The sequence below is a fragment of the Lygodium microphyllum genome, chromosome 12 (genome assembly GCF_053477565.2).
Source record: "Lygodium microphyllum isolate KBCC chromosome 12, Lygodium_microphyllum_v1.1.10, whole genome shotgun sequence".
In the NCBI taxonomy this organism is placed as follows: domain Eukaryota; kingdom Viridiplantae; phylum Streptophyta; class Polypodiopsida; order Schizaeales; family Lygodiaceae; genus Lygodium; species Lygodium microphyllum.
Window position 1 is genome coordinate 9469597 of NC_141146.1, and position 18943 is coordinate 9488539.

The 18943-nt window shown below is 42.8% G+C and overlaps 1 protein-coding gene across 3 annotated transcripts in view; it reads left to right on the plus strand.

Annotated features, from left to right (window-relative positions):
• LOC148027438 (ABC transporter C family member 2-like) overlaps nucleotides 1–18943 on the plus strand; it is a 51232-nt gene that overhangs the window by 16674 nt on the left and 15615 nt on the right. For 2 of the 3 annotated variants that reach the window (XM_087689125.1, XM_087689127.1), the window contains 6 exons: nucleotides 12753–12920; nucleotides 13265–13405; nucleotides 13513–13713; nucleotides 14787–14885; nucleotides 14970–15149; nucleotides 15302–15696. In XM_087689125.1, the coding sequence (XP_087545251.1) occupies nucleotides 12753–12920; nucleotides 13265–13405; nucleotides 13513–13713; nucleotides 14787–14885; nucleotides 14970–15149; nucleotides 15302–15696 (1184 nt within the window). The remainder of the gene's footprint in view (nucleotides 1–12752; nucleotides 12921–13264; nucleotides 13406–13512; nucleotides 13714–14786; nucleotides 14886–14969; nucleotides 15150–15301; nucleotides 15697–18943) is intronic. The other variant, XM_087689126.1, reaches the window with a different exon arrangement.

The window sequence follows — 18943 nt, forward strand, 5'->3', positions numbered from 1 at the left end:
TAGCATTACCATCATCTGCTTGGCATTAGCACCCTTCACCTTCAGGCTCTACCTTCACTTGAGTTTTTCAGCTGGAGGTCTTCTTGCATGGCGTCAACATCCTAGCCTTGGGCAACAGTCTCCATCACCAAGTGTCAGTGATTTCATCATTTGTCTATCATAGGGGCTGCCGGGACTTGTGTTTTTGCAGCTTGTTGGCATTACTCGTGTGCCATATAGGCTGCTGAGACCTATGTTTTTGCAGCCCGGCTTATCCTCCATCATCTAGTGTCATCACTTGGCATCAGCATCTAGACTGCTCTCCTTCTGTTTGACATCTCCAACACTCTGGGATTTGCATTTTGTTGCCCAGGTTACTCCTTGGCATCAGAGGACTATGGTTTGCTCCCCCGACACTTCCCACGATCCCAATGCCTCCACCTACACCTATTGTATCATATGGACCTATGTACGTTTTAGTACCTTCGTAGCATTTGACACTCATTGAACATCAATGGCCTATTTCTGCCTATCTATCTTTACCCCCTCCTCCTTATCCACCACCATCACCACCACCATCTTATCCTCCATTCTATTCCATCTATCCAACTTCAGAGACACCTCATGGTTCTAGCTCCTTATCCGCCAAGCATGCATTTAATGACAAGACTCGTTTCGATGGATCAGACTATACCACTTGGTCAAATTTGATGAGACATGTCTTAGACTCTCAGAATCTATGGGATTTAGTGTGATCCCATACTCGTTCCATATGAGGTTGTCCACTCATGGAAGGCTCCTAACGTCTCTGCTATGTCTGTCTGAGTTTCACTCTCCGCTTTAGTATTTCGACTTAGTCTCTAAGCGTTGGATGCACTTGATTGACCCCTATGCGGCTCGGGGTAGGTCCCGTTGCACCAATTTAAATCATGATTTTCAAAATTTCAAAATCATAAACAAGGATAACTTGAAAGTCAAGTTGGTTGAGTATCAATGTCTCCTTGTCGAGTTCTCAACCAGTGGGGCTCCAAAGTTTTCTGACTATCAAGTTATCTTGTTTCTTAATAAGCTGCTAAGAAAATATTTTTATTTTGTGCAGCAAGTGATTTCACAGCCTCAGATGCCTACATTTTATGATCAACTGTTGGGCTACGCACAGTTGTTCGATCAATTTCATAACATGTCCTCGCTAGAGGGAGACTCTAGTTTTACTTCTCAGAGAGGGTAACAGGGCAAGGGCTCACAAAACTCGAAGTAAAATTAAAATCACAATCACAATAGGGCTAGTGAATCCCAAGGAACCAATCAATCTACACTTAAATCTGGATGTTAGAATGTACCCATGAAAAATAAGTACTGTCAACATTGTCAAAAGACTGGCCATTATGATGACGAATGTCAATCTAAGGTAAGAGACATGGCCAAAATTCAAGAATCAGACCCTTGCATCCCTGTCAAGTAACCTCCAACAATGAAAGCAGGGTGGTGGCAATCCTCAACAGGGGAGCAGTGGCAAGGCTAGACCCCTATTGCCACCGGTCAGTCATCACAATCAGCGAACTACTCAACTCGCGAGGGTTTGTTTGATTGGTCTGCAGAGGCCCACATCATCTCTTTAGAGATATCAAACGTGAGTCTTGTTCACATTTGCGAGTTGCCTCTTGATAAGGTGCTTGTAGAGGGCGTCACAGTCAAGCACGTTAGTATCTATTTGGCTTGTGGATAGTGGGGCTACCCATTACATGACTCCTAGAGTGGATATTTTCATTTTCTGGGCCAATGTAACCGGGAGTGTTCACATAGGAAACAACTCGGTCAAGATTCAGACCTAGGGTCATGTTAGTTTTCCAACTGACTTGAAACGAGATCTCGCTTCACTGAATGATGTCTATCATGTCTCCTAGCTTGGGATAAACTTGTTGTCTAGTCAACACCTTTGCCAGTTGGAGCGAACAATAGCCGGGAGTTTTCGCGTAGGAAACAACTTGGTCAAGATTCAGGCCTAGGGTGATGTTAGTTTTCCACTGACTTGGATCCAAATCTCGCTTCATTGGATGATGTCTATCATGTCTTCTAGCTTGGGGTGAACTTGTTGTCTATTCAACTACTTTGCCAGTTGGAGCGAATAAAAATTTTCATTGTGACCATAGTCAAGGTCCTAGACTTAGATTGATTTAGCGATTGCTTGTTGCAAGGCACAACTTAATGGCCTTTATCGAGTGGATTGCCAATGATTTGGAGTTTTATCGCTTTCAAGCTTTGTCCACCACATAGGAGCCCACGGGCTCTAAGTGTCTTTTAGCATTTTCGCTTAGGGTATCTTGGCTACGACTTTCTTTGTAAGTTGTTGTGTTGGGGGATGGTTGAGAGCCTTTTACACCTACAACTAAAGAATTTCACCTAGACCTTTAACTAATGCATCAGTGTTGTGCACATGGAATTCCTTCATCCAATTAGAAGGTTGCAAGATAGGTTCTCTAATCAAGCACTGCTTCAAGGTATTAAAGGCTTCTTCACAATCATTTGTCTAGTTAAACTACGTATCTTTTCTCAGGAGCTTGTGTAGGGGGGCTATTTTTGTTGCAAAATGTGTTGTGAATCTCCTGTACTAGCTTATATGGCCAAGAAATCCTCTCAACTATTTTAGATTAGTTGTGTGGTTAGGGTTACAAACTTCTCAATCTTGGCAAGGTCTATTACTATTCCTTGTGCAAAGACAATGTGGCCCAATAGATCTCCTGAAAAAGAAACCCCAAAGATGCATTTTTCGGGGTCCAAGAAGATCCCAGTGAGCAAACATTGTACACCCTTTTCTCAGTAGTAGTATCACTCGTGTTGTGGAAACCCTTAGTCTCATTCATGTAGATCTTTGTGGTCCCACATCCATTGCTGCCTTAAATGGTGCACTGTACCTTTTTTTGATAGTGGATGATTTCTTTAGATATATGTGGACATACTTTCTCAAGCAATAGTCCGATGCTTTTACTTATTTCAGCGCTTAGGTACTGCTGGCTCATAACCAAACTGGTCATCGTGTGAGTACTATGAGGAGAGATTTTAGTAGGGAGTTTATCTCCCATAAGTTTTTTGAGTTTCTATAAGAGTAGGGCTTTGCGCATTAGCTTATCTCTACCAAATCCCTTGCCTAGAATGGAGTTATAGAGCGTAGGAATTGGAGAGTCGTGAATATGACACGCTCTATACTGTTTGCAGCAGAGCTCCGTGAGCGCGTTTGGGTCGAGGCTGTTAACACTTTTGTGTACATCCTCAACCAATGCCCGACTACAACAGTTTTTAAAAGACTCTGTATGATGCATTTTTTGGCTCTTGGCTTGTTTTTCTTTACTTTAGAGTTTTCAATAGTCGTGCTTATATGCACACTCTTGATGAGAAGATAGAAAAGCCTAACCCTTGAGCTGATCTCTTAATTTTTGTGGGCTATTCTTATCATTCTGCTGTAGGAAAATAACTTTGGTTGATTCATACTAGGCTAGATTTTGCATTCTTAGTTAGTTTGCTTGGTCAATATTTTAATGCACCTAGAATGTCTCATTAAATTGCTTGTCTTTGTGTGTTAAGATATTTAAGTTGTACCTATAATTATGGACTAACTTATAGCCGAGGTTTATGTGGGTACACTGATTTTGATTAGGTGGAAGATCCTAAGACTGGGTCTTCCCATAGAGGCTATCTCTACACCTTGGGCATGTCAACCATTTCTCGGGCCAGTTGTAACCAGGAGACAGTGGCGGCCTTCATGGTCGAGATAGAGTATCAAGCTCTTTTTGCTGGCACCATGGAGATCATCTATCTGTAAAACTTATTGGCTGCATTACAGTTTTGATGCGAGTCGCCAACAATTGTCTATTGCGACAACTAGAATGTCATTGTCTTTGCAGGTAATCCTATCCTCACCCCTTGGATACGGCATGTGGCGGTTTAGTATCACTTTACTAGAGAGCAAGTTGAGCTAGACGTCATTTGCCTAGAGTTTGTGCCGTCAAGTGATAATTTTGCAAATCTTTTAATGAAGGTAGTTAACCGGCCGGTTCTACAGTATCTTCTATTTTACTGCGGATCAGCTTGATACATCCTTCTCTACTTTTCCTTTCAGTTTGAGAGGGGGCAGTTTTCTTCTCTTAATAGTGATAGTGATGATATTTATAGCTTTTCACTTTCAGACATTTATTTTTTAAATATTATCTATTACGGATATTTGTAACCTCCAGTTTGAGAGGGGGCAGTTTTCTTCTCTTGATAATGATAGTGATGATATTTATAGCTTTTCACTTTCAGACATTTATTTTTTAAATATTATCTATTATGGATATTTGTAACTTCTTTCGCATTGTTAGGATGACATGATTGTAAAAGGGCGCTTGGGTAAGTGAACAATTCCCTTGCGAGGGTATTATCCAATTGGCACTATTGCATCACATTTTTGCATGAGCATGAAAACTTGCATCTTTCTTTGCATTATCTCATGTATCCGCATTCTATTCATATAAACATGTACGTGTGCGCATTTATTCCTTTTTGATCACCTTTGGAGTGGTCGACTCCGGATCCACTATACTCGTGGCATTGCACATGACAGTCTTCAAAGGTAAATTTTCCTATACTTGCATGCTAGCTTTGCTTGTCTTGCTTGCTTCATTGTTTTGTCTTTTTCTTTACATATTTTTCATATGATTGAGAGAGAGAGAGAGAGACATAGACACATACACATAGAAACCTAGGCACTTACTTTAGTAGTGTGTGGAATCGTTTTTCTTGTTTACAAAGGTAGTGGGGCTATCCATCCTTATTTTCTCGTACTTCGGGACACATTGACTCAATGGGACGGAAACTGATTTAAAATCATTACTTAATGCTACATCTTTTAAACAAATCACATCAAAAGCTCTTCAAAAAATACAAGCAAAAACAATAAAAAAATCCATTGTTGATTCCATTTGCCTTTGTAGGACTTGGTAGGCTCCTAGCACCCTTGGTCCGATGCCTTGGTCTCTTTGGGGTTATCACTTGGGCTTCCTTGGTAAGATAACTATCGCCTCTATAGTCTTGGTAGGTTACTAGGCTACCGATGTGTACGATTTACTCAATGTCCTAGTTGCTTTGGGGTGGGACGCCTTGGGTTACAAAGAAAATCTATATCACGGGCTTATTTCTCATGGCTTAGTTTTGGGCCCGAGAGGGGGTATTGAGCTAAAAATGCATCAGCTTGATTTAAAAAGTCCCAAAACATGCTTAATTAATGAAGAAAACCTTGCTCTCTCTCCTTCTCCCCCAACCTCGACAATGTTGGAATGATCCTCCAAAAGCCTCTAAAAGCTTTTTCCTCACTTGCATGGGCAAGGTTTGCCAAGTGGTTGACAATGTTCGAATGATTCTCCAAAAGCCTCTAAAAGCTTTTCCCTTACTTGCATAGGCAAGGTTTGCCAAGTGGCTACCTTCTAATCAGATTTTTCACCCATTTAAATAATTTTAAAATTAATAATTCTGAAAATTAATTTCATCCCTTGTCTCTATGAAGAAATGCTCTAAACACAAAAACACAAAACCAATTGTATGACAAAGAATAGACTGATAAACACAGAACATAGTCAAGGTTAGGGTTAGGGTAACTCAAAGACAGTGAACACAATGAATAATAAAGTGAATGGATAATAAATACACAGTGCTAATGCAGCAAACACACTATACAGTGAATACTGAACCTCGAACTCTCATATCTCTAGGATCTCGAATTGCCGCATAGGTAGCGTGTGAGTGTCGAACACCAGCAGCCACAGTTAAGGAAGGCTGGATCTTATGCAAATGGCAATGCAAGAGAGAGAAAAACTAAAAATACAAATACTTGAGGAGAGAAAATTTAAATGACAGCTGTCAGATGTAAACGTAGCAAACAAAAATAAGAGAATGTCAGAGCAACAACCAAAAACTAAAAATACAGCATTCAGAGGAGAGAGAAGATCAAAGCAACAATTTTAGGTTGATAGTGACAGCACCAAATGCAAATGTTAGCATCAAACACAACCACAAATTATAGGCGACAACTCTAGGGCTAAGGATACCAAGCCAGAGCTACAACTCTAGGGCTAAGGGTACCAAGCCAGAGCTACAAACAAGTGGTGAAGGCTAGAATCAAGTGCCAGATAGTAGCGAATGGCTAGGGGAAGCTCTAATTGTGATATTCTCCACGAACGGGGTGTGGGCAATAAAGATACGGCTCCTAAAACTAGCAAAAACGAGATTGAAGGAGAGTGGTGGGCTGCATGCCTATTTATGGAAAGTTTGGGACATCTAAATTTGGGTTTTGCATCTCTCTAGGATTGCATCGAAGATTGTTAGAGAGCTACTACCAGTTGATCAAGAGGCCATTGGAGGTAGGTGATACCCTTGTAGGCTCTCTACAAGCAAGTGATAGCAAGTTTGGGGCCTTTAGGGGTAGGCGACTACATGTGGGGCTCTTGTTGGTGGTTGGTTGCACTCGTTCAACCATTTCCAATAGAGCAGCAATAAATTTGAGCACTTTTTCATGATAAAATCTAGAGATTCCTCTCTCAGCTTTCTCTCTCCTGTACTACAAGAAATCCCTTAGTAGATTTCAGCTATTTTCAGACCTTGGTGAAGAGTAGTTGTGTTTTTGCTGCTAGTAGCTGTGAGAGTGCGCAACGGAAGAAGAAACACGAACACAAAGGGAGAGAGAGAGACAAAGCAGAAAATGAAGAAAGAAAATCTGCACTGACTGTAATGAATGCTGAATACAAAACTATGGACTGATCAGTCCTTGCACGCAGCACGAAGCGTCAGTGAGGGCACTTGATCAGGCTGATGATGACGGCAGCACCGAAGACGGAGGAAGATGACGAAGTCGGAGTGTGCACCTGCCCAGGAAGGAGGGAAGATGATAATACAACTGATTGCCAAGGGGGAAATGGCTATAAATAGCCAAAAATCTCAAAAACTGGCCGACCTGAAATTTGAGGCCAAAAATATGTCCGACCAGCATTTAATGCCGGTAAAAATGCCAGGAATGCTCAAAAAAATCCCGGAAAGGGTGGACAATGTCCGGCAGGTGAGGCAAGCTGAAGAATGCAGAAATTGCCTCGGGAAATGCACATAAAATCCCGACTAGAGGAGAAAACGCATTGAAATGCAATAAACTGAGTGCTCTAGAATGAGCTACCTCCTCCGTCAAAACAAGTGATAGACAAGTCAGAGCTCCTAAAGTCCTCGTTTGACTCAGACTGAGGCTCACAGGCAGGAGATGACGAGGCATGACAAACATGACTGCTAATAGTAGCTACTCGGGTTCCATGCCAAAAAATTAAAGGCTTAGTAGTTGGACTCAGTAGTAGCTAGAATTTGAGAAATTTCAGCCTAGCATTTACTTTATTTTTAGATCAGGATCAAAGGCTTGGGAAGGAGCTTTGATGTTAGATTCATAGGTGCCATAATTAGAGCATGGAGACCTACTTTTTCTAGCCATTATTAGTTATCATTGGTGATAATTGAAGAGAGGAGTAGAGGGCCTCTTCTCTTCAATCACTACATAATATAGGCGAAAAACGGGAAAGACCCTAAATGTGGTCCAAACCGCTAAAAAATAGTCAAAAGTGCACAAAAAGAAACACACTAATGTGCCCTCCATCTAAAGTGTCTAAAACACATAAAATGACAGAAAAATACAACGCCAGAGCTCCTAATGTCGTCTTTAGACTTAGATCGAGGCTCATGGGCAGGAGATGACCACATAAGACACGCAATTGCTAACACCCCCTCTCAGATCCTGGATGTGGCAGAAGGCCTAAGGAGATGTGGATTCGAGGATGGTGTTGAGAAACCCTTCATCCTTCACCTGCAGTTTGTGTTTTTGCGTTTTTGCGTTTTGCGTTTAGGGCTTGCAATCCCAAAAAGGGGCGCCATCCTAGACTGACTGTGCCTATTTATAGGCCACTCTCTCATTCATTCCTCACGGCTGATTCATTCAGTCTGTCACCTCTTCTCTCCAGCCTCTCCACTACCCTCACATCCCTTCAGGAGGACATTGCGGTTCGTGGTTTGTGGTTGTCTTCATCATCTTCCTTGTGCTACGGCACCCTTGTTCCCTTGTATCACATTCACTCCATGATTTAGAACTTCATCATTTCATTCATCAGAGTTTCTTCTCTCTTCTCTTCTCTTCTCTTCTCCGTGTTTGTCGAGTTCACTTTGTGTTCCTCCTCGCCAATCCTACTGTCTCGTTGGTACGTCATCTTTTGACATGGTAGCAGAGCTGGATCTACTCAAACAGCGGCAAAGATCCTCCACTCCAGTGAAGGCAAAGATCGGTGGCGGTTTGGCATCCACTTTTCTTCTTCTTCCACTGTATCAAAATCTTGTTTTTGTAGGTTTCAGGTGTTTTCAGCTTGCTGCCCACACCCCTTTGGCGGACGACATCACAGTCTCAGCTGTCCCTTGCTGTCATCTACAGTTGTGCCTGTTTCCAGCCTTCCACCCGTAGTTTGCAGTTGTTTACAGCAAAAAGCGATTGTTGTTGATCACTCTCCATTCAGAAAACAATCTCGTTTTTGCAGATTTGAGGTGTTTCAGCTTGCTACCCACATCCCATTCGCGGAGGACATCTCAGCTGAAGCTGTCCATTGCTATCTCCATCAGTTGGCGCCTGATTTCCAGCCCTCTTCATGCAGTTTGGAGCTGATTCCAGCCAGACGACTGTTGTTCCTGTGCAGGCCTGTTGCTGTACAGCCTGCCACGTCATCACAATCCTGCTGCCTACGTTTTTAGTCTTTCTCTCTCCTCCAAGCTGTCCTGCCTGCGTTTTTAGTATCTCTCTTCTCACCTGTGTTTTTCTATTGGTTGCAACCTCTTACTGCTGGTCACATCCTCCTTCCACTAGCAGCTCACTTCCAGCCCTTCCACTGCCTTCCCACCCCTTGAGGCGGACATTGCGGTTCGTGCTTCACACTGTCCTCACACCCCTTGAGGTGGACATTGTGGCTTGTGGTTTGTGGCTGACCCCTCCCTTCTCCAGTTTGCCACACCAGTACTATGGTGTCTCCCCCGATAGATTGCCCTTGTACGGGGCGCTCCTACTGTAGCACGAACAGTCATCCCATCGAAGACTGTCGACTTCGACCTTTGCTCCCCACCCCCCTGGAGTACATGCGTCTTCCACCAGGCACCACCTCTCCTTTCTGGGCCATAGAGATCGTTTTGCATCAGCTATTAGAGTACTATGCTTAAGGCAATACGACGCATTCGATGCACACTAAGTTCTTTCGAGCACATGGAGGATCGATTGGCGCTACGACCACCTGGAGATCGTCACAATGCTAGCGACAGTCTTCTCCCACTTATTTTAAGGTACAGTGGCTTCCACGACCTACGGATCTGCAGTCCGCTCTATCGAGAGATAGTGATTGTTTGATACTGTCTCCTCGTCGGTCTGCTCCTTCGAGAGACAGTGGTTGCTCGACTCCTTCCTCTTCTTCGGCTACCCAGTCTGCTCCACTAAGAGATAGTGACTGTTGCCCACCTCTTGCTCATTCTGAGCCCCATCCTTTTCCACCCTCGACTACTTAAGTTCGAGAGGCTACCTCTGGGAGCTCTTCGGCACCTTAGATACCTTCTTTGGCATGACCGGCGGCACTTCCTTCGTCATCAAACATTTTGGTGTCTGTGATTCATGAGTTTTTGAATTCCCTTTCTACTTCAGAGGGGGATGCTATTTCTTTGCCCTTAGAGGAGGCATCTACTTCTTCGACTTCAACGGGGGCCCCTCCACCTCCAACCTCAGATGGGGAACCTACTCCGCATGAAGTTCTTCACCCATCCTCTACTTTCTTGGGGTGGCTGTCTTTGACCAATCATCTCTTCTACTGATACCTAGGGTCTTCAAGTACCACCTAGATCGGGACCTCGGAGGTTCAGCCGTGACTTGGTGACGAGGCCTTCATATTCCTTCTAGCATGGATACACGGAGCCAGTGGCTTCTCTCCCGAGGTTGTGTTTCGGGTTCTCCAGTTCACTCTGTCTACTGGTCTTTACTACAGGTTTCCTTTGCGGTGGAAATCTTGGATCTTAGGGATCCTCTACATCTTCTTTCTCCTCTTCTCTTCTTGCCTTGGTCACTTGGTTAGCATGGAGCCACCTCCCTAGATCGAGTACGGGCATATCCTTATGGTTCTTGGCACCACACACAGTTCGACATTCCTCCTATGCATTGCATGTTTTCATCATCTTTGTACTAGGGCGCTTGGGCAAGTGAACAATCACCTGCTACATGAGCATTCTTCAGCATGTAGCATTGCATCTCCACCTCACTCTTCTCTTGTTTCCCTTTTTTGGCCTGAGAGGGGATGTCGAGAAACCCTTCACCCTTCACTCGCATTTTGCGTTTTTGTGTTTTTGCATTTTGCGTTTAGGGTTTGCGTTTAGGATTTGCAGCCCCAAAAAGGGGCGCCATCCTAGACTGATTGTGCCTATTCATAGGCCACTCTCTCATTCATTCCTCACGGATGATTCATTCCATCTTCCTTGTGCTACGACACCCTTGTTCCCTTGTATCACATTCACTCCATGATTTAGAACTTCATCATTCCATTCATCAGAGTTTTTTCTCTCTTCTCTTCTCTTCTCCATGTTTGCCGAGTTCACTCCGTGTTCCTCCCCGCCAACCCTACTGTCTTGCTGGTCTGTCATCTTTTAACAGGTGGTAGGAAGAGTGCCAAAGCCGATGTAGTCTGTTGATCTTCACCAATATCATGCCCCTTTGAAAGAGATGGGATGTATGAGGGAACCACGAAAGGAGATGGTGGGGGATGGAATGAAACCTATGGGATAAATGGTGCACAATCGAGAATGGATGGGGTAACAGAAAATTGCCTTAGAGGGCTCTACACAATGGAAGCGGAAGGGAGTTTAGATAGCTCCCTCTCTTGCCAACTTGTTACAAAAGTGGCTCTTGTAGAAGAATCCTCAACAAAAATGGCTAGCTGAGTATAGACAACACAGGAAGACCATGAAGTGAGAGGAGAGGGAAGCCCAAATTAGGAACATGAAGGGCCTAAAAAATGGAGCTCAATGGACGGTCAGACAATAGAGGCAAGGTGCCAACACCACTAATAGACATTGAAGAAATGTCGCTAGTAGTAATGGGATCCTTTGACGGACAGAGAATCTATAACAAAGCACCTCAGGAAGTCATAGGATCCGATGCACCACTAGCAATGAGCCAAGGCTGCTTAGAAGAAGAGACAACCAAAGAAGGCTCCTCCACTTGATAAATGCATAGAAACATTGACTCATTGGAAATAGTGGGTGACAAAGTAGAGGTAGACGAAGGCTTCGATGTAGATCCACCCTTCTCTCCTGGATGAAGGCGATGGTATATCCTCCAATACTTCGCGAGATGCGAGGTCTTCCCACAATGAGGACATGTGGGATATCCTCTATACCTCCCCACAAAAGTTGTATTAGAGTCGAAAGATGATAGAGAGGATACATGATCTCTCATTGTATGGGAATCTGCGGCAGAGAGCTGTCGTAGCTTCCACTCGAGATAAGTGATTCCCAAATGTTTGGATTCGGAAGAGAGATACCAACCTCTCCAATTCTTTGTAGCAGTGCAGAGATGTCTAACATGCATGAGCAAAGAATTTGTACAACTCAAAATGAGAGAAGAGTGGGCTTTGAAAGAAAACCGATGCCATAAAGTTGTTGAATCGGCGGTCACACCATCATGAGGATCCATGGTAGGTTGGGGTATAGGGACTGTAACAAAATCCCAAAGGTCACAATCATCGAGGAGACACTCCATGCAGCACGGCCATAGAGGGTAGTTTGTCCCATCCAGCTTGTTAGATGTGGAGAGAGAGGGTAGGATTGGCACTTGCTTAGGAGATGCCATTAATGCCAATTGGGGACTAGATGCCCCATAAGAATATAATGGAAAAGAGTAATAATATGATGGTTGGTCTGAATGATCCCAAATCACATGATCCCCACTAGCATACACGTCGGCCATATCTGTCCTTCAAGAAATACCTGCAAGAAAACAAAGAAGACACAACTATTGGAATAAAGGTGACAAATAAGAGGTGTCCTTGGGATAATTGGGGTCCGTCGAGCCACGGTACAGAAGGAAATTGATTGAGGCAAGGCAGATGGGGAGTATTCGATGCCAAAGGGAACACACAATGCCGGGTAGAGAAAGGGAGCAATAAATGCAGAGAAAAACAGGTCTTCAGTCTGTAATTGCAGCCAATCTGGGGGCTAGCCTCTAGGATGTTTCGTCTTCAGAGACTCTCTCTAGGATTTGGACAGAGAGCATCTGTACTTTGTGGCAGATGGGAGAGGCTGCAGAGTGGTTGTGACAGGATGAAGAGATGGATAGGTGCTTTCTTGCAGACGTGGGACTCTGGCACGCTCTTTCACCTTGCCCCTTGCATGGTTTGGCAGGATAGGCCACCAGACTGGTTGTTCTCACCAACATTTTATTTGTGATATTCTCAGTTGCTCTTTTCAGGGCCTTCTTTGTACTTTGTTGTGTATCTTAGGGGGGATTTCTCCAAGTAATCATTGATAGAAATATATTTTTCTTGAAGAAAGAAAACAGTGTTTTTGAATTGTGATTCTGTAAACAGTTAATTATGTGTTTTATTAGAACCTCATGGAAAGAAGTGCCTTAGGCTGAAAATGTAGCTTTTCTGGTAGCTTGTTTCAGATTGTTCTGAAGCACTAACACAACCACTGGATTTGTGCAGATAAATGGTTTCCTGTTAAACAGTGTTCCAGTTCTGGTGACGGTAATTGCATTTGGGATGTACACCTTTTTTGGCGGTGATCTTACTCCAGCTAAAGCTTTTACATCTCTCTCACTTTTTGCAGTGCTGAGGTTTCCTCTTTTCATGCTTCCAAACTTAATAACTCAGGTACTTAATGCTTCTTGCCTAACCATACTTGTAAAGTTTGGAAGATAGGCTTTGTATTTCCAACATAAGCTTGAGCATGAGTTATATTTGTTGTCCCTGTAGTTTCTTAGAAGCTGCATTCCAGATATGGATTCTTGTTCCAATGGAATGGAATTATAATTGAATGAACTTGTAGGAGCTTCTAATATTGTTTGATCAAGCTACCAATCATCTCATGAACATGACTGCTTTTAACCATATTTTGTTTTGTTGTAGATTGTAAATTCTCGAGTTACTATAGTGATTGAAATCATGTGGCTGCTTTTAACAGTCCAAAATTTTGTGGTGCTTGTTGTTTTCTGTAGCTTGCCAATGCTCGAGTTTCTTTGCAAAGGCTGCAAGATTTTCTCCTTGCTGAGGATCGCATACTACAGCCAAATCTTCCACTTGATGACCACCATCCTGCAATATCTATAAAAAATGGGAATTTTGTCTGGGACAGAAAGGTTTCACTTCTTTTTCAGCAAAATCTGAACTAATTTTAGTTGAATCACATTTTAGATGGCCTGGTGACTTTCTATTTGACACTAAGATGGTGCAAATTCTGTTCTAGGCAGAACACAATACGCTTTCAAATGTGAATTTGGAAGTGTATGTGGGAAGTTTGGTTGCCATTGTTGGAGGAACGGGAGAAGGGAAAAGCTCTCTTATCTCAGCCATGCTTGGAGAGATACCTTCAGTGGGGGATACTGAAGTTACACTTAGGGGCCGTGTTGCTTATGTTTCTCAGGTTTCTTGGATCTTTAATGGAACTGTAAGTGGAAATCCAACATATCAATTTCAAGGTCAAACACCATCAATGTTTTGTATCACTTTTCTCCAATCACTTCTAGTGCAATATCTGCGAAGTGAACACGTAGCATAACTGCTTGTATGCATAGTCGATTGTAAGGAGAAGGTCCCATGACATGGATGGACTCATCAAGCAAGTGCAGGAAGACATAGGCAAGTCACTTCAAACAGATCACCTAAGCTGATAAGCATAGATCATGTTTTTCAGAGGGCTTGCTTGAAGTTATAAGAAAAGAAACTGTCAAAGATGTGGCTCGTCCAGAGTCCTGGAAAAATCATGTCACAGACATTTTGCTTGTTCAGCGGAAGTTTTTTAATACTTTTCATGTAGTATTGTCCAGAGTATTTCATGATCCAGCTCCTGCTATCTGAATCTGAACTATAACTGGTAAATAATGAAATACTCTTGACAATAGCAATCCTTTCAAACAAGAGTAATTTTGAGTTTCCATAATGGGTTCAGCTTCCATAATAGGGTCCTGGTCAATGCATTCCTAGTATCCTTTTCATGAGTGTGTCCGATTGCCTGCAAGTGTGAACACTTTTGCATGGCTTGCAGCTCTGAAGTCATATACGACTGCTTTGAACTTGTGCTGTTTAATCCTGCCAGTGTACAGAAGGTGCACCGGTCTCAAGTAGCTCTCTATTCTCTCATTTCAGCAAGTTATCAACATCATCTGACAATGCAAGTGTCTGGTGCATTCTGGAATGACATCAGAAACATGAAGTCTCCATACTTCCCAAACAGCATTGTATCATCCAGATGCTCTATAAGGAGTGGAAATTGAGGACATTGAGCTTTTAACAATGCCGTAGTTTCTACTTTTCTGAGATAAATCAATATTTCTTCCTGTAGTTCAGATCTCTTGACCATTTAACAACATCTGGAACCTAAAACTCTGCCTTTTGTGATAGATGCAAGCAAGTGACAAGCTCTGTTTTCTGAATGATGTATTATTTGGACTGTAAACAAAAGGATTCTTGTTCTCTCTGTATGTTGCATATTCAGCACATATTCAACACTTGGGTTTACAGGTACGTGAAAACATTCTGTTTGGTTCCTCCTATGATCCTGTGCGGTACCAACGAGCTATTCATGTGAGCTGTTTGGCTCGTGATCTGCAGCTGCTGCCAGTAAGTATTTACACAAACACATTTTAAATGAAATAAAACTGTGAAGGAAAAAACGAGTTTTAGCACGAATGTGTGACTTGGAAGTTGGAATCCTGGTCATTGCCTTTTAAGGGTGGTGATCTTGCAGAAATAGGAGAACGGGGAGTCAATATAAGTGGTGGACAAAAGCAACGAATCTCTATTGCACGGGCTGTTTATGCAGATGCAGATGTGTACATTTTTGATGACCCTTTAAGTGCTCTCGATGCACATGTTGCTCGCCAGGTATTTATGTTTCATATTTTGGCATTGTGCTTACATCCAAAGCCCAAAAACCATGTTAATGAAGCCTTGTTTCCCTGTATGCAGCATCTTGAAGGACTGGAATTAAGTCTGTTTTTATTGCTCATCATTCACATGCTATGCTTCTTTCTCAGGTGTTTGAGTTGTGTGTCCATGAAGAACTTGGCAACAAAACAAGAGTCCTTGTAACCAATCAGCTGCATTTTTTGTCACGAGTTGATACTATTGTACTTGTTCATGATGGCGAAATAAAAGAGCAAGGCACGTATGAGGAGATGATAACAACAGGTCAACTGTTCAAGCAGCTTATGGAAAATGCTGGAAAGATGGAAGAAAGCACTGACATGAATAACATTGAGACCAGAAAGTCACTGGAGCTCCTCAGCACAATTTCTACTACAAGCGAAGAGACACACGAAAGTATTAAACCCTCCAAAGAGAATTCCATGAGAAGGAAAGGTGGAAAGTCTGTGCTCATTAAGCAAGAGGAACGCGAGACAGGGATCATCAGCTGGAGTGTCTTGCAAAGGTATTTGCATACACATGAGATATTATCTTTTACATCTCCCAATGTTTATATTTGGATTTGGACTTTTCAACTTTAAAACAACTTCTTTTATGTGATCCACAAATGTTTTTCTTAGCCATGGTATGATCTATACCTTATCCTATGGGTTCTAGGACTGTCTATAGTTCTTGGCTCTTACACCACTAAGCCACTTCATGCTCAGGCAGTTGTGAGGAGCTCATGCACTGCAAGGGGGTTGTCAATGGAGGATGATAGATCTGAAGTTCCCTGCATTCTTTTCTTTCCTTTGCCACATAGAAGAGGGTGGATGGGATTGCCTAAAATCATTGGCCTTCTGCTACTTCATGCTCAGGGGGTTCCAGAGAGCGTTCATTGGCTGTCTGAAAAGGGCCAGATCTGTTTTCTTTATAATAACTCATTGTGGTTCAATTTTCCTGTGTTTTATCTGCTGCATGAACAAGAAGCATGGTTGCACACCGAGGATGTACTTGCATCCATGATCTTGTATTCTATCTTTAATCTGCTGCATCAGCAAGACACAGGGTCCCACACTTTGACAGTTCTTGCAGTCATGACCTTGTGGGTAGTTGTGCTTGTGCATATGCATATTACGCTACTGGATAAGTGTAGTTGGACATATCTTTTATATGCACAGTTGGTTCAGTGTTCAGTTGGCTCCACTTCTGGGCTGCAAGAAGCAAACTCAAATATGGTGGCTGTGGCAGTGTCACAAAACGGAGTGTCTTTATTTCTGATCTCATCCTATAATTAAAACAAGTATGCATCCATAACATCCACCAAATCAGTACATTTATTTCCATGCACCAGCACAGTTAAAGATCAATGAATCTATGCTAGAATAATGATTTTACAGCCTTTATTTGGAAAGAAACATTATACCCCCTCAAGACTTTACTAATCAAAGCAAGACCATAGGAGCAAAGTATGTTTCCCCCTTTAGGTTTGACTAATTAAAGCAAGATCATAGGAGCAAAGGGTTGCATAACACGTAAGCTGGGAAGGCTTCTAGGCCAACAAGTGTAGGAGCCACCAGTGTGAGAAAGATGGTACCTTGCATGTTAGCCTTGTAGAGAAAACGGCAGCTTTGAAAACCAGTTGATTTTTGCTAGTTTAATCTAGCACAAATGAATTCCAAAGCGAGCTGAAGCATCTCCCACATCATGGTGCCAACATTTTTTCAAAAACTTCTGGTGGTGTTGTCCTCGATACAGGGTGGTATTATCCTGAAAAGGATGTTACCACCCATTTTGTCAACAGAGAAATATAAATTTATGTATCATTTTATTTGGATTATATGAGCTGGTGCTACCATATTGTATGGATTGCATTTGACAAGCTCTATGATGAGAAATGTTAGGACACATCAATTTTTACCTAATACTTTACCGTGTGGGTGTTAGAGATTTAGTCATCCCCTAGACGGGCACAAGCAGAGAATAGTTTTACAATTATTACTCTTGCGCAGATTTTTTTTTTCAAGAAAAGAAATTTCTATGAACAGAAGCTCAGTGAAAAGCCTGAGGTAAAATACAAAATACAAGGAACTCTGTGAACAGTAACTAAGTACATCACAAATACAATGGTTGTGTGAACAACCAATCCGATGGGTTGTAATGCCAAACCGTGCGAGGAATAGTATGGAAGAAAGTTCTTGAATTCCATGTTTGCAAAATAGCCTCTCTTGTCTTCCTCATCCTCTCAGAGCTGCCTTGTATCCTCTCCTGTCTCTCATGAAGAATGTGAATGATCTCTGTCCTGAATCCTGATCCTTGATAGAGTGTTTGCCGTGGATACATCTAGAAGGTCAATAGGATGACTGGATCTTGTAGTCCAAATATACTAGGCTATGATACTAGCAATCAACTCTTATCTGTGGCAGTATCCTTGGTTCATTGTGCTTGTGAGTAATCTAAAGTGAGGATCTTGCTCAGATGCTATCCAATGATGAGAAAAGAATAGCTCCCTTGAACATCCTTGTAGCCACACGTTGGGCCTCTATCTGTGACCCATGCTACAGCATCCTAGGTTGCCACCGCGGTTTTGTGCTATGCTGTGAAGTATCATCCTAAGGGCTCTCCTTCAAACCTCATGGGCTCTAGGGTAATCCCATAGGCAATGTCTCTATGTCTTCACTAGCTCGCCGCATCTGGCACATGCTACTGGGTACTTGCCATATTCAAGCCACATGCCAACAAGTGCTAGGCTCCTATAACCATAGGAAGAGAGAGATCTCCCTAGGCTTGGAGCTATCATGTAGCCTTCTCCAAAAGTCATGTAGAAACTCATTTGTGATTCCCTCTCTATGCCAATTGGGGGTAGCTATTGGCTGTGCTCTGATCTTGCTCATTTGTATTCTCCTCCCCAACCTAGTAGTGTAGCCAAAGAAGGCCCCGTCATAGGGTCTATCAAGGAACGGATCCCTCCACACCAACTCTCCTGGATCCCAATATAATCTCTGTAGAGGTCTCCTATGGTAAGCCCAATCTCTCCATCCATCTAGATAGGTGGTTGGGTTTAGGTCAATGTGCCACTTCTTGGCGAGCCACTACTCTGGTTCTTTGTTTGGAGCATGCAGTGAAAGCTATTCAGTTAAGGTCCTCTTACTAGAGACGGCCATCCTCCTAAGCCATAAAAGCAGATGTCCCGTCTTTGCTAGTTGGAAAGTTTTCTTGACTAATGTCCCCTCTGGAGAAGAGACTGATCCAAGTTTGAGAGGTACTTGTATTTGTTCGCCAATCTGGTGGAACTCCCTCCATCACAACCTCAATTATAATTGTAGGTCTCTTAAGATCTTGTAGTCTTCGATGTTGAGCCTCCTATGGTAACTCTTGGAATGCAAACCAATCTCCCACTAATACAACAACTTGTAAAGAGAATCTCCCTCATGATAGGTATGTCCTCTATCCAAGAGTATGGACGGAGTCTAATCTCAAAAAGTATACAAATCTCCATGCTTTGATAATGGCAGTCACGAATTTGACCTCAAAGCTCCTCCCTAAGTCCTTGGTCTTGATCTCTTGAAAATCGAGCGGATGTTGGGTTGCCATGGTCCTCCCTGAGTAGGTGTCGTAGCCTGTAATCTCCCTATTAGGAGTTTCTTCCAAGCCTCCTCACTTAGAAGCAAACCCCTAACAATGAGCTTAGCCAACAAGGCTTTGCTTTGGTTGTTTGGGTCTATGATTCCTAACCCTCCATTCGATCTAGGTTGTATCATGACATCCCAAGC